Source organism: Marmota flaviventris, chromosome 9 (genome assembly GCF_047511675.1).
Source record: "Marmota flaviventris isolate mMarFla1 chromosome 9, mMarFla1.hap1, whole genome shotgun sequence".
NCBI lineage: Eukaryota > Metazoa > Chordata > Mammalia > Rodentia > Sciuridae > Marmota > Marmota flaviventris.
This window is the reverse complement of record NC_092506.1, coordinates 31,011,980-31,027,203: the sequence shown is the minus strand read 5'-3', so window position 1 is coordinate 31,027,203 and position 15,224 is coordinate 31,011,980. Positions and strand designations below refer to the sequence as shown.

Genomic DNA, 15,224 nt, shown 5'->3' with positions numbered 1-15,224 from the left:
GCTCGTTTCCTATGTGGCAGCTCCTGACTTACAGTCCCACACAATGACAGGAGCCTGGTGTAGATGCTTTGAGACAGAAGCCATGGCTTGTCTTTCTGCTGAGTGTGCCAGGGCCCCCTTTGTACAAACCAGGCCGGGCTGTCTCGGCCTGGGTCTCCTCCCTCCTTGGGTACACCAGCATGGCTGGGGGCGTCGCACTGCCACTGGCTGAGGCTGACTAGGCTTCAGTGCCACCGTCTGCCACAGAACAGCAGCATGAGGGTTGTTTTATTATCTTCATTACTTTAATGATGAAAAATGAAGTCTCTGTGTAGGTGACTTCCCAAGAAGCACCCAGCTAGTGAGGTACAGAGCCAGATTTGGGACCAGGTGTGTCCATTGCCAAAACTAAGTTTGAGCTGCCACCCCATCCTTCCTCAAAACTAGCAGTTCTCAAAATTTGGGTCTTAGAATTCCTTTCTGTCTTTAAAAAGAATGAGAACCTTTGCCCATGTGGGTATACTAGCTGTTGCTTCCCATACTAAGAGTTAAAAACTGAGAAACTTTAAAAATATCTAGCAATTTGAAATTAACAATGGACTCATTGTGAGTTTTTGTTTTATTATGTGCTGGGATTGAACCCAGGACCTGGCATATGCTATGCAAGTGTTCTACCACTGAGCTGCACTCTCGACCCTCATTTGGTTTCTTGTTTTGAAAAGTGTATATTTTTTTTCTTTCACCAAAATCTGTGAAACAAATCTGAGCCCAACATGACTCTGATAGCGATGCTTGTTCCTCCTGTTCGGCACATTTACTCTGTTGTGCTGTTTTTAGTGCTCTCTGGAAAACTGAACATTTGTGAGAGAATGAAACCAAAAAGCAAATGATGTTATCATGAAAATAGTTCTGAGCTCTAGACTTTCCCAGTGGTCCCTCAGCTGCTCTTGAAAACCTTCACTCCAGGCTTCATCTGCCAAGTGCTGTGTTTGCCATCGACAGCATGGATGCTTGACCTGGAATCTTCTAAGTTTCCCTTAGGAATAGCATGAGGCCCCCTCTGCTCAGGGTCTTGCCAGATGAGACTGGAACTGCTGGTTTGGGGTCAGTGGGGAGGGTGAATTCTTTTTTTTTTTTTTTTTTTAATGTCACTAAAGATTTAACCCAGGGGATACTTCACTGTTAAGCTACATTCCTGGACTCTCTATTTTTTTTGAGACAGGGCCTTTCTTAGTTGCTTAGGACCTCACTAAATTGCTGAGACTGGCCTTGAACTTATGATTCTCCTGTCTTAGCCTCCCAAACCACTGGGATTACATGGTGCGTGCGCTACAGTGCCCAGCAAGGGTGAATTCTTGGCATTGCTGTGGTTACTGATGGGGTTTCCTTAAAGAGTTTATATTTTGGGGCTGGGGTATAGCTTGGTGATAGAGCACTTGCTATCGTGCATGAGGCCCTGGGTTCAGTTCCCAGCACTGTAAAAAGAAAAAGGAAAAAAAAAGAGTTAGAAGCATTTTGAAAGGAGGCCTGTGGACTTCATGTAATGTTAATGGTGTCTGGGCTGAACTGCTTCTTGTTCTCATCTATTCCCAGAGCAAAATGCAGGAGAGGACAATTTACCTCTGAGGCTTCCTCCCTGGAGAGGCGGCCATCAGCAGGCACCCAGGGGCCAGCTGCAAGGTGGAGCCCAGTGGTTTCCCCTTTGGGTTTCCTTCTACTTAGGAAAAATTAAGTAACAGCAGCACATCAGAAATGATGGTGGGCTTTCCTTGGAGTCTTGTGCTTTGCTTTTTTTTTTTTGAGAGAATTTTTTAATATTTATTTTTTAGTTTTCGGCGGACACAACATCTTTGTTTGTATGTGGTGCTGAGGATCGAACCCAGGCCGCATGCGTGCCAGGCGAGCACGCTACCACTTGAGCCACATCCCCAGCCTGAGTCTTGTGCTTTGTGTTAAGAACTATCTTTGGAATCATGGGGATGATTTGTCTGGTTTCCATGGTAACCTGGATGGTAGGAGGGGATCTCCCTTGCACCTTAGATGTTTCTTAAGGTGAGGTCTTGGAGGGGAGGAGGTGCAGCACCCTGAAGAGAACCTAGAGTTCTGGTTTTAAGATATAGATTGGGTCCTCCACAGACTCAAAGCTCAGTTGGGGTAGGTGCTGAGGTCTGTGTGGCATATCTTGGACCCCCAGCGTGACACCTGTCCTCCCTTCCCATGGGTTAGCAGAGAACATTCTGTCTGATGGGGTGTTGTTGCGTCAAGTTGCAGACGGCAGAGACCATTTTTCAGACAAAGCAGATAGAGGTGTTTCAGGTCTGTGCTGTTTCATTGTTTCTTTCTATTTCTGGTGTGTTTTTTCCTTCAGTGACAAGAAAAGGAAGTTGGAAACCAAACAAGAACCTAAACAGAACAAGAAGTTGAAGAAAAACAGAGATCTAAAGAACAAAAAAGATATGAAACTGAAGCGGAAGAAATAGTGAAGAAAAACTTGGGTCTCAATGGCCGCCTGTGAGGAGGTACCTGACTTCCTAAGCCATCTCTGGGTGGCAGCCTGGACGATTAGAAACAATTGGGGTCCCAACAAACGCACAGGTGGGCTGTGATGAAGTCTGTAGGCCTGACTGTGCCCCTCTGTGGGCCCTACTGACTGAAGACCAAGTGACTCCCACACGCTTCTGCTTCCAGCGTGGTGGCTGGGCCGCCTCTGCACCACCAGGAGTGTGTCTCTCTCGGCCTCCATCCTGGCCCTCCTTTCCCATAGGTTTGGATTTCACTGTGGCCAGCTTCTCGGCCCGGTTCCCACATGTGGGAAAGCCATGCTGACTGTCCCTTCCCAGGCCCTGAAGTATTCAACTTCCTGGTGATGTTCAGGAGGATGCTCAGTGGCTGCTGGGTCTCATCTTGGACTGTCCCAGTGCCCTGAGACTCTAGTGCACCCAGTGGCCGCTGTTGTGTGCACCAGGGTTTGTGGATGCCATATCCTGTTCCACTCCTGGCTTAGGCTTGTTGCCCTCAGAGTCTCAGAAGAGCTCGAGCCTTTAATTTAAGTCGTATGTGACATCTGAGTCCTCAAGACCTGTTATATCATCATTTGGGAAAAAATGTTGGGCAAGGCCCTTTTGCTAGCAGGGTTGAGGGGAGGGATAGAGAATCTATTTTTAATAAATAACATCCTAGCAAGACTATTTGCCTGTGGATGCTTCTGAAATTCATGTCTCTGAATTTGCTTCTTACCCTGTTTGTTACCCCTGTGGATCTGGGCTGCTGGGTAGAATTTGGAGGGTTTGGTGTCAAGGCTAAGGATGGGCAGCGTGCTCGAGCTCCCAGCCCAGGAGCCTGTGGGAGAAGCGGCAGGTACTGAGAATGGTGGTGTGGGGCCAGGAGTCGGCTAGCTGGGCCTCCTTTCCTTCCTAGCTCCTGTTAGGTTTTTTTGGTCCATCCTGTTTGGAGACAAATTATCTGGTGGCTTCACAAATACACTGGTGTGTGTCTGGTTTACACTGTAACCCGAGTGATGGAGGCTTGTTTAGGCCAAGTCCAACTTACCTTGCTCCACTCCGGATGTAACCTGGGCTGGTAGAAGTCTAATGGAAGGGTGGTGGCTGGATGCGAGGGTATTAATTAAATTCACGACTCCTGGGACTCTTCCCAGTGGGGGAAGTGCAAGCTTCCATGCCTTTTCTTAGGACTGCTGTGACTCCTGTCTGGGACAATGGGGCCCTGGGTGAGGGGGCCTTTGTTTCCTGGATCTGCTGTTTCCTGCTGCAGACCTTGTGTTGGGACTTCAGGAAGGTCTGCTTAAAGGACACGGGAAGGTAACTTCATCTGTTTCTTCAGGTGGGTGCCTGAGCCTGCCTGCCTTAGCAAAGTGTGGCCCCAAAGCGGAGTGAGCGCTGGGTGGCCAGAGGATGGTTTAAATTACTGAGCACATCATCTGCCAGGTAAGGAGGCCCTTGTTGAGACTCTCCAGCCCTGCAGCCTGTCCAGCTGGCTCTGCTGTTGGGTACAAGGTGAGAGGCTCTGAGCCAGGTGCCCATAAATGCTGCCCTGACCCTCACGGAGACCTTGGGCACTTATGGTTCAAATGTTCACACCAAATTTGCATTGAAATTTTAATCTCCATTGTGAGAGATGAAGAGGTGCCATTGTAAGAGAAGATTGAGTCAGGAAGGCTCTGTTCTGTGAAGGGACTGTTATTAAAGTCATCCTGTCCCACAGATGAGCCCACTCGCTGTGCGAGGCCCTGTGCTTCCTCAGGCTCCCTAGGGTCTCCACAGCAAGCAGGCCCTCATCAGATGTGGCCCCTCAACCTGGACTTCTCAGCCTTCAGAACTGTAAGAGAAACTTACTTTCTTTATAAGCTACCCAGTTTCAGGTATTTAGTATCAGCAACAGAAAGTGGACATATGACCTCACTCTGTGTGCATTCCAGGTTCATGTGTCACGTGTGAGTGGTATGCTAGAAACCACCTCCCAGCTGAGGGGACCAGTCGAGGGAGTAGATGGGGAAGAGCTTAGCACTGTATAACTGGCACGGCGAGTGCCAATACCCAGATCTAACTAGGGGAGCTGCTCAGCCATGTGCCAGCTCTAAGACAAATGCCTGCTATTTTCTAAGCAGTCCTGAGCTAAAAAAGTCTCATATGGACAGCAGAGCATGCCTGTACCTGGACCTTTGGTTCAGGGTGATAGCTCCATGTCTTGAGATAAGGTGCCTAACTTCTGAAATATCTTCATCCTCTGCAACCAAAAAGGCAGTCAATGTCCCACCAGCTGTGTGGAGTTCTGGCTCTTTTATTTGCAAAGCGAGTGTTCCTAAATGGGTCTCTGTGTTCTGCAGTCTCTTGAGTTCTCCTTCAAACCTGAAAGGACAAGCCTCCCCCAGACCTCACCATCTGGCCCCCAGACAGTGTCATCTGTAAAGCTCTACTGTTGCGCAGGAGATGTCACTTGTAAAATGAATTCAGATAGGCCATCTCTGAATGCTGTCACGAGGACAAGGAAGAGGCTGAGAAGCCTGAACAAAGGATTCCTGAATAGCCTCCCCCACCCCCAAGCCAGGAGGGGCTTGTGCTAGCCGGCTTCCTGGCTTCCACAGCTCATCTGGTCCTGCCAGTCCCAGGGGACTCAGGAGTGACCAGGAGACACAAAGGGATTGCTGAGGCTGGGAGGTGGGGGAGGGACAGAAATAAGTGACCGTCACCTTGGAAAAATGTAGGCTCGTTATCTAAGGCCCTTACAAACGGTAGGCAGCCTGGGGGCCTGGAGAAGGGTGGCTCCAAGGAAGGCCCTGGGGCTCAGGCTGGGGAGGGGTGATGGAGCTCTTGATTCTGTAAACAACTGGTTAAAACGAGCAGTTTCTGCAAAGGGCTTCAAAGGCCTGGGCTTCCTGGTAGTGTTTTTGGTTGGCTCTGGAGAAAGCTATGACCACCCTGCCTCTGGCATGGGGAACGTCTGGTGGGGAAGGGTAACAGGCAGAGTGCAGAAAGGAAAGTGAAGTATTGGGCGGGGGATGCAGAGGCCACCACCTGGAAGGAAGGTGGCCCAGGGTCGACTCTGGCACCCCTGGTGTCTGGAGAGGGACCTCCTTAGGGGGTGAAGGCCCAGGCACCTGCTGTGCAAATGCTGCCCGCTCAGTGCCATGCACTAGAGTGAACTCTGTGTTCTGAACTCATGCTTTCAGCTGGGCACCCTGGGGCTCCTGTCTGGCTGCTAGTAGCCTGAAGCTGGCAGCTGAGAAATGCCCCACCATGATCCTGATCAGTGGCCCTGGATTATAGGGAATCCAGCTGCTGGGGTAAGTGAGCAGGTACTTCCCAGCCCCTGAGAAGAAAGTCTTTTTGTTGTTGTTTTAAACCTTTGTATTTCTGCTATACATAGGCTCAGAGGGGCTTTTTAGCCTCCCTACCCCTCTTCTCCCAAAAGAGAACCACTGATCCACCTGGAACCAGAGCATAACTAGACCTTCCTTGCCTTTGAGGCTGGAAGTGGCCCTGCTTGGGGTGGGAGGGTTGGACATAGACTCCTGAAGGGCAGCCCCTCTAGATCACCAGTCTTGGGGAGGGACACCCTCTCCACCACCTTCAGGGCTTTTGTACAAGGTGGTGCTGAGTGTGCTTCCTCCCTGTGGCCCCCAGATGGCGCTGTGTTCTACATGGTGCAGAGCTCCCTCACCCTGCTGGGTCCAGTGCCCAAGCTGGGCCTCAAGCCACCCTACTTGGCCCCCACCCCAGCAAAGCCAGGAAACAGGCCTTTCCCTGGACTGGGACTGACTGCTGAAGGTCGTCGTTCCCCACTCTGAATCCCGGTGTGTTACTAAACCACAGCCACTCTGGGTCAGGTTCCCAATGACCGGAAGAGTTATTCTTCTAGACTAGGAACATTTAAAAAAATTTCTGCCTGGAATTTGCACCTAAAACTACAACAGGGCCTAGGAAAACTTTGGTCCTGAGTCACTGGCTTACCATACTCCTCTACTGTCTCTGCCGGGGTCTCTGTACTTGGACAGTCCACTGAGCAGAGTGTACAGGCAGCAGCCCCCACCCCAGGGGCAGGTACCTCTCATCAGGCCAGGCCTGCATGGAGGTACTGTGTGGGCCCAGTTTGCGGATACCCACAGAGCTTCTTCATCCCTTCCGTGGAAGGGCCTGGATCCGGAGGTCAGGAAAGCCCCCATACCTCTCCCATTCCTCAGTCTGGCTCCTGTCCAGTCTGATGCCACATCTGTGCTTAATAAATCATCATCTACCTCATTTTACAGGTGAGAATAACCAAGCCCTAGTGAGGGACAGATCAAGACAGAGGTTCCTGAGGTGAGTGTGGCCACAGCACTGCTTTGGAAGGGGATCCCCCCCACACACACACCCTAACCCGTTCAAAAACCCAGAACTGAGTTCCCGGGAGAGACCGGGAACTCAGTTCTGGGTTTTTGAATTGGTCCTTCTGGCCCCTCCCAACCCCTGACAGAGCAACCCTCTACCAGGAGCACTGAGGCCAAAGTTACTGTTAATGAGTTTATTGTTAATAAAACCATGGTACATTTACAATAAGTGACATTAATATACAGTTACTGTATCATACAATATTACAGCAATAAAATAACACCTATTCCTTTGTACATCCAGCTCAAGCAGCTAGTTGAAAATATTTTCTAGGATTGCAAGCCCCAGGGGCTTTTCAGGCTGAGCAAGTGACATCTCCTGAAAATGCCTGGGGCTTTTGATGAATAAATAGTTTCTAAGGTGCAGCCAGGCTCCACCTAGAGCAAGCTGTCTTTGACGTTGCCCCAATGTCTGGTCCATAATAAACAGGCCAGTTTTTGGTCTCTCTCTACCCCAGGAGAGCCCAAAGACTGGGAAGTTGTGGGGGTACCCTGCTGAAGGGCCTCTTCTCCCAGCCCTTCCACCACTGCCCTGTCCTTTTTGCCCAAGAGCCACAATGAGAAGTGGGCCCTCTCTCTAGTCCTGAGTTAAAGAAACCTTTCATTTGAGAGACTCGGCCAGGGAGGACGAGTAGGTGCTGCCGCCTGAGCCAACAGGTAGCCTAGGTCTAGGCCTGAGGTTCCAGAATCCCCCCTTTACTTTGGACCCTAACAACAGCAGCCATAGCTAAGGCCACTGAGCTCTGCCAGCACCCTGGCCTCAGAAGCCATCAGCTGGAATTGCAAGTTAGCAGTCCTAAAAAGAGGGTCTCTGTCGGCCCAGGCTCCAGAGAAAATGGAAGACTCAAAGCAGGCCCCTGCCAAGCCTTTCAAAGGCACAGCCTGAAGGACAGGTGCGGGAATTTGGGCGGCCTTTCCTCTGGACACTTAGGAAAATACCAGCTTTTGCACCGAATGGTCTGGGCTCAGAGGTTACATTCTGTACATTCATTAGTATGCCCACCGTCCCAAGAGCCCCAGCTTCGATGGTCAGAGCTCAGTGAGGCCCAGGGGCAGGTACAGCTTGGAGCAGGGATAAGTTCAGGAGCAGGTCTGACCATCTGAGGGGAAAGGGCATGCGGTGGGGGTGCTGGGAAGTCCTTAAGGTAAAAATGTACAGAGAAGTGCCATACGCCCCTTTGCCAGTCACTGGCTGTTGAATCCATTAGCTCAGGGTTGAGGCTGCCTAGCATGATGGGTTGGCTCAGGGCCATCTGCCTACCCAGGATCTATCAACACCAGGGTGGGTGTCTGGGGGAAGGAAGGGAACAGCCCCATGAGCGCCTATGTCTCCTCTTCAGGGCCCTGGTGGTTCTGTTCCTGGCACCTTTATGTACCCCCATGGTGTGGGCCAGCTGTTCCCGCTTCTGCCTCACACTCGGGAAGTGACGTAGACAGAGTGCACACGCTCGGCCAGGGTGCTCTGCAGGTCCTGCAGCGGGTCCAGGCCCTGCACTTTGCTGCTGCGGCCGTAGATGAGCTGCCGGAAGGCGTCCTGCTCCAGCAGGGCTTTCATGTGCTTGAGGAAGAAGCCCTCGCAGAACAGGGCCAGTTCTGGGGCATTGTGGATCTGTGGGCAGGGAGAAGAGGGGTGAGGTACACTTGCACAGACTACCTGCAACTGCCCCCCCCCCCAACCTCAACCCCAGATGTCACCCACCCAGGGCCAAAGCCCAGCTTAAACTTTGCCCTGGCCCCAGGGGAAGTGTTCCCCATCTGCATCTTGAGGCCACCTCCCCCATATCTGAGTCCCTTCCATAAGCACCTGGGAGCAGGTCCCATTGGTTCAAGTCCTAGCTGTGCCATCAAGAGTATTATTGAAGTCTTTCTTTGCCTATGTCACATGAGTGACATCTTATTGAACAGCAGTCATCCCCCTTGCTAAGAGAAGGGACTGTCTAGCGTCCAGCACAAGGCTTAGCACAGGAGTGCCCACTTGGTGGATGCTCATAACTTAACTGAACACACGTCAGCTGGCTCTGGGCATTAGGTGCTGAGGTCACGTCTCTACAAGGCTCTCTGCAGCTAATGTTCTGGGATGGGGGAGACAACAGCCAAGGAATCAGCCAGATAAGGTGATTGCAGACAGTGCCCAAGGCTGCCAAGGAGATAAAAGCTGGTGATGTAGAGTGATAGGGTGGCTTGTGGGAGGTCTGGGGACATCTGACGCAAAGGGCTGGACTTGGGAAGAGGGAATGGTTTTCACAGGAGACCTGGGCAAGCTGAGAAGGCAGGCTAGTGTGTCAAGGCAGGGGTTGTGCTGTGGTTCCTGGGGAGCACGTTGAGGGTTGGCTCTTTAGTTTGCAAGCAGTGGGAAACCTCTGAGGGCCTCAATTAGGGGGTGATATTTGGACTTTCAAAAGAACCTTTTGGATGGCAGAAGAGAGGCAAGGGAGTAGGGGGATGAGGCCAAGGCAGTTATCAGAGATGAGGTTGCAGAGTGGGGACAGGAGATGGAACGGACAGACTGCTGATGTCTAGCAGAAGTAGGTGACCAAGATGTGGGAGGTTTTTTTTTAAAAAAAAAATCAAAACTAATGGGTTTTGAGTCAAGCAGATTACAGTACTATTTGCTGGAATGTGGAAGACAGGGTGGTGGGAGGAAGCCAAGGGAACTTGAGGAGTTGATTTGACACAGACTCGGTTACCGCTCTGGTCCACAGAGCTCCATGGCGTGGGGCCAAGCTGGAATATGACCATGTGTGGGTGGCAGTGATCACAGAGGGGGTTGCTGCTAACACCTCAGCACCCTCCACTGCCCTTCCCATGGTGTGGCCACTGAGCAGAGCCAGTGGAGTAGTGTGTGACTGGGAGGTGGCTTCAGTGTCCCTAGTGCTCACCTTGGCATATTTGTAGGTGTTCACAGCGCTCTCCACACTGAGGGTCTGTGAGCACAGGATCTCGCAGTGCCTCTGCAGGGCGTCCAGCTGGAACAGGCTGGCAGCAGACAGCAGCTGGTAGGGAGGCAAAGCAGACTTGAGTACTTGTGACCAGGCTTGTGGCCTGGGCATCAGAGAGTGTGCCCTGCTTCCTCCAAGCCTTAGGCCCAGCCTCGTTGTTGTTCAGTTGCGGGGCAGAGGTGATGGCCTGGATTTGTTTTTGCTCTAGGCCATCTCGGTATTAACAGGGACAATGGGGGAGGCACAGAATGGGTGACAAGCAATGTCAGGTCTGAGTCATGTGCTTCATCTACATGAGCTGCTGAACCAAGCACCCAGGCCAGCAGTGGCCAGGTGAGTGAGAGGCCCAGGAACCATCTGTCCTTTTTTTAACCTGTGGGCTCAGTGCTGTACACAATTCCCAGTCTCCAAACTTATTTCAGAACTGTTCTTGGCAGATGAAAGGAAGGATCCAACAAGGAAGCATGAGGTCCTCACAGAAGTCACCTTCCTCCCCTTTTACCCCTCCAAATGTTGTTTTTGAGAGTGGGGCTGAGGCCTACAGGCGCCTAGAGCTGGAGAGCACACATGCAGAGAAGATGAGGGACGCTCACCTCCAAGATGTCAGCAGTGGGGATTTCCATGGACTCTGTCCCTCCGTAGTACAGGTACTGCATCATCATCTGCCATGGAAGAAGCCCTTGGTGAGAACCAGTCAGACACAGCGTGCAGGTCCATACCCAGCCCCCAGGGTGCTCCCCTGGGCCTTCCCATCTTGCCTTGCTGCAGTCCCCTAACTTTGTCTTTTTGCTTAGAGTGGGATTCTCAAATGCTGTGTTTTCCCTGAAATGCCACCTCTTGCAGCCATCTCCAAGACCATCTCCTGACACCTTCCTTGGATGATGGGCTCCTGTCCCTGGGGTGGGTGGGGCTTCCCTTTTAGCCTCATGACAGCCCTGGAGGGAAGAGGGCTTGGCTTGAGTCAGCCACTCATGTCTCCACACTGCTCTTGGCTTGTGTTGTTTAAATTCTACACGTGGAGCCAGGAAGGAGGCGAGTCTCCGAGGGGACAACTGTCTAACTTGCCACCCTCAGAAGGCCATATGTGAACACTCAGGCAGGTCTGTCCCCTAAAAACAAAGTGTAGAGCCTAGGTCCTCATCTGGGGCTCACATCTCTGCCTGGGGCTCTCAGGAATTTGGTGGGGGGTCTGCCATCACACTGGAGCCTGGTGAGGTTCCCAGCTGGAAAAAGAAAAACAATTCTCTCGGGTTGGCTGAAGAAACAGCCCCAGCAGGGCCCTGGCAAGCGACTAGGTAAACAGGCTCCAGCCCTCCAGCCGGCGCAATTGGGCTCTAACGGACTGGCCTTCAGGCCAGAGAAGCACCAGAGGGTCTGGGAGACAGCCCAGCGGTGGGAAGAGGAGCAGCCTGCAGGGGCCAGGTACTGGGAGACATCAGCCTGTCCCCAGGAAAGTGGGCCTCGTGGGCCTTGTGCAGCCCTGGAGGGAAGCTGCATAGTCATATTATAATTGCACTTCCACTGTCTGTCCCTTGGGATGGTGCATGTCTTAGCCCTTCTGTGCTGAGTGGCAGTGCCTGCAGGACAAGGCACAGATGCTAGATGCCCAGGGTTGGAACAGGGTAGGTGGGTCAAATCTTCCAGGATTCTTTGCTAAGGGATGGCCTCAGAGCAGCCTCTTGGCAAGAGGTTGGGGATCTAGGCAGCCAGCTTGTGGTCCCCTGCCACAGCCTGGAAGGCCACCTCGTGCTGGCTTTTAGGAGCTGATTTCTGTAAGCCCCTGCCAGCAGTAGTGCGTGGACCTCCCTGGGGTCTTCCCGATGCATATGGTCCCCAGAAGCCAGGTCAGAACTGCTCCCTTGGAGCCTTGTGGAGGGAGGCTAATTTTGCATTGCCTGGCAGCCCCCAACAGATGGGGTCACCTGCCCTAAGGGCTGCCAGAGGAAATGCCACAGGCAGGACCAGCTGTAGAGGGATGGCAGGCTTTCCTTCTGCTGTGAGTGGGCCACCAGGAGACTGTAGTGCAGAGACAGGACCTCAGAAGCCATGTCAGAATGGCAGGATTGGGACCTTTGGGGCTGTTCTTCAAAGGCCTAGGTTTACCATGCTTGTTAAGTCTCTAGACCTACCATCCAATATGCTAGCCCTGGCCAGATGTGGCTTCCAAGCACTTGAGCTGTGACTCGTCTGGATTAAGTTACGCTGTGTAAATACACACTGGATTTTGAAATCTTGGTATAAAACATCTCAGTAATTACATATTAAAATTAATTTAAACTTTTTTTTTTGGTTGGCAGGTAGGTACTAGGATTGAACCAGGAATGCTTTACCACTGAGCTACATCCCCAGCGCTTTTAATATTTAGTTGGTGAGGCTGACCTTCAACTTGTGATCCTCTGGCCTCAGCCTCCTGAATTGCTCAGATTACAGGCATATACCAGCACATCCAGTTAATTTAGTGTTTTAAAAAATCTGACTACGATATTTTAATCTGTAATATGTGATTCTCATTATCTTTATATGAGATTTGATCTCCTCAGGTTTCTGTTTCCTCCATTAGAAAACAAAGGTGATGAGCTCTTTCCTTCCTTCTCAGTTCTATGAGAGCTACTGAGGTATCTGGGGGTGGCTCTGTTAGGAAACCCTGATCCTGGCTTGTGGCTGTAGGCTGATCCCTCCAGGGGAGCCTGGAAATCAGGAGTGGATGTTTGGGGGGGCCTCTCCTAACTGCAGAGTCTGTATACATAGACCCCCCAAGGGATAAGTCCACCATCAGCCTCAGAGGCCTGGGGAGGAGGCAGTACTTTCAAAGCCATGTGTGCCACAAATATTGGTCCTGTTCCTATTTAACCTCTCGACTAAGCCTGATCTGCTCTGCCCTCCCTTGGCCCAGCAGGTAAGCAAAGTAGCTTTGCTGGGCAGCCAGCTCCACATGTCCCAGCGGTGTCACTCTGTCCCCACTCTCCTCCAGATCCGCCTCTGTTATGACTCCACTGTGTTCTCCACCTCACCTGAACTTTGGGTTTCTGGACCAAACAAGTATGTGAAGCTGCCCCAGTGAGTTTGACAAGGGATGAGAAAGAGGGAAGGGGAGACGCCTCCACACTCAGGCCAGAACCTAGGGTCTCTTCCCTGCTTCCCCCACCCCCATTCTCCCCTGGTCAGTTACTGCGTCCCATCCATTCACCCTGGTCCACTTTCCTCTATCTCCTGCTGGGGCTCCAGGTAGAGTCGTGCCCTCTGGTCCTTTCTAAATGTAAATGCTGCACAGGTCTGGAGTTTGAATCTTGGCTCTATCACTTCCCAACTGTGTAACCTAAGCCAATACTCAACTTCTCTGTGCTTCTGATTCATCAGCCAAACAGGGGATAACAATATGCCTATGTCCCCTAGGGCTGTGATGAGAGCCCATCCTCCCCAAAGCCTTTGAAGCTTCCCCAGTCCAGTTTTTGGGTCCAAGTCCTTCAGGCCATGGCTTATTCCTGGTGGTTCCGAATTGATAACCCATGGCCTCTGCATTTGCTGTTCCCTCTACCTGGAGCTCCTTCTCACTGGTCTTTGAGACGGGAAGATGTGCCCCCTCATCTCCTCACTTTTGGGGGAAACACCCTTTTCCTGTACCACCAGACCCCATGCATACCCCTCTGTTTCATTTCTTGTCTTGCTGAGACTGGAGATCCTGTTACCTCTCTATAGTAAACATGTGACTCAAGGGAGCATGGGAAAGGAAATCAGCCATTCTGTTGGTGGCTCCCTGTACATCCATGCCATGCTATGCTTTCTGTTATTTCTTTCCTTAGATGAAACCCTCTTGGCCTCTGGAGGAGTTCAGCCGGAGAGGCTCCTCAGTTTTTCCTGTCTGGCCAGGGTTTGATGCTTGGGGAATGGAGCGTCTCTCATACCAGCCTTTCCCCAGCTGCACTATGTGAGTGACCCACCTGGGCAGCTTATGAAGGTGTAGGGTCTGGGGCAGGAGGCCGGGGTGGGCCAGGGCCTGTTTCCAGCAAGCCCTCAAGGAGGCTCATTGCCGGGAGCTCACGCTGATACAAGGGCCCACACTTCAGGCATATGCCCATCTGAAGATGGTCTGGAGCTTCAAGTTCAGGACCCATGACAGGCTCTGAAGCCACAGCCCCACACTGGGATGGCTCTCTGTACACAGGAGGACCTGAACATTCTCATCTGACCACGAAAATCAGAGGGCATGAGGGACAGTGGAAGAGCAAGGCCAACTCATAGCTGTACCTAACCCCAGAGGGACAAGGGTAGGCTTGGGGGAAGGCACCCCGTCCCAGAAGAGCATAGCACTGAGCTACATACCTGAAAAATGTGGTACTTCATGTCGCTGATCTCGATGGTCTTGCTGCTGTCCCCATCTTGTTCTGATCTATTGGTCATTAGTGTCTTGAACCTGGGGCAAAAAAGATGAACCAAGGAGAGGCTTGAACATGACTTCTCACTCCATCATCGTGGCGGAAGGCACCGTCTGTCGCCTGACCAGCAATTGGAAGACGGAGCACTGTAAAAAATGACTGCTGTGTTCCCAAAATAACTTGAGGCAAGTGACATTTTATATCATCCTGGGATGATGGCTGGCCTGATGACTCTGGTGGAGCCCTGCCTCTTCATTTCAGAAGCAATAATTCAGCAGGACGGACAGCCCTTCCTCTGAGCTCTCCTGTTACACTCTGGACCCTGCTCCTACTGTGCCTGCTATGCAGTCTGTCTCAGCACCCCGCCCCCCCCCCCCCCCCCATACACACACACACCAGGGGTAGAGGGGACTCTGGTGACAGGAAGGGCCTGCAAGTGCTACTGCTTCTGGCTGCTCTGCTCTAGCACCTCCAATCTGACTAGCTGCCGCTGTTACCCGTGGCTCGTACCTGTTGGAAGCTGTCACCAGCAGGACTTTGTGTGCATAAAACAGCTTTCCTTCTACCAGGAAGGTCACATCTGACATCTCCTTGTTGTTCAGAAAGTGAGGGTCTGTGAAAAGGGTAAGACGGGAAACTGGCGGAGGTGCCCACATCTAGGGCTCCTAAGTGTGCTGAGGGAGGGGATGGGGCACAAAGGGCAGAAAAGGAAGAGGAGACAGGCCTCACCTAGCCTGGCTGGCAGGGTCTTCCGGATCTCTGGGATGCTGGGGATGGGGCTGCTGCCGTAGCAGTGTGTGAAGATGGTGGCCAGCTGCTGGATGACTGAGTCATTCTGTGGGAGGCGGAGAGGGCCCATGAACCACCACTGCCCCTCTATTGCTGCAGATATGTCAGTTTATTTCAAGGTTTAGGCTAGGATTACAGCAGCCGCTGTCTTGTTCTGCTGGAACTGGCTTGGCCAGACTACAGCCCAGATAGAGCTTCGGCCTCTGCCCTCGCAGCCAGGCTGGACAAGCCCCGCTGCTAGGGTGCCCATGTCTTGGTCAC

At 52.0% G+C, this 15,224-nt stretch overlaps 2 protein-coding genes across 3 annotated transcripts in view; one reads left to right on the top strand and one right to left on the bottom strand.

Moving 5' to 3' along the window:
* The window catches only part of Nat10 (N-acetyltransferase 10), a 39,209-nt gene extending 36,015 nt beyond the window's left edge, over nucleotides 1-3,194 (top strand). For both annotated transcript variants that reach the window (XM_071616302.1, XM_027936457.2), the window contains one exon: nucleotides 2,348-3,194. In XM_071616302.1, coding sequence (XP_071472403.1) covers nucleotides 2,348-2,459 — 112 coding nt within the window. In that variant the 3' untranslated portion in view covers nucleotides 2,460-3,194. The remainder of the gene's footprint in view (nucleotides 1-2,347) is intronic.
* Nucleotides 3,195-6,981: 3,787 nt separating this feature from the next.
* Abtb2 (ankyrin repeat and BTB domain containing 2) overlaps nucleotides 6,982-15,224 on the bottom strand; it is a 161,931-nt gene continuing 153,688 nt past the window's right edge. Inside the window, exons 12-17 of the mRNA XM_027936622.2 lie at nucleotides 14,904-15,009; nucleotides 14,685-14,787; nucleotides 14,122-14,212; nucleotides 10,395-10,463; nucleotides 9,742-9,855; nucleotides 6,982-8,471 (exon numbers count right to left, since the gene is read on the bottom strand). Of these exons, the coding sequence (XP_027792423.2) occupies nucleotides 8,274-8,471; nucleotides 9,742-9,855; nucleotides 10,395-10,463; nucleotides 14,122-14,212; nucleotides 14,685-14,787; nucleotides 14,904-15,009 (681 nt within the window). The 3' untranslated portion in view covers nucleotides 6,982-8,273. The remainder of the gene's footprint in view (nucleotides 8,472-9,741; nucleotides 9,856-10,394; nucleotides 10,464-14,121; nucleotides 14,213-14,684; nucleotides 14,788-14,903; nucleotides 15,010-15,224) is intronic.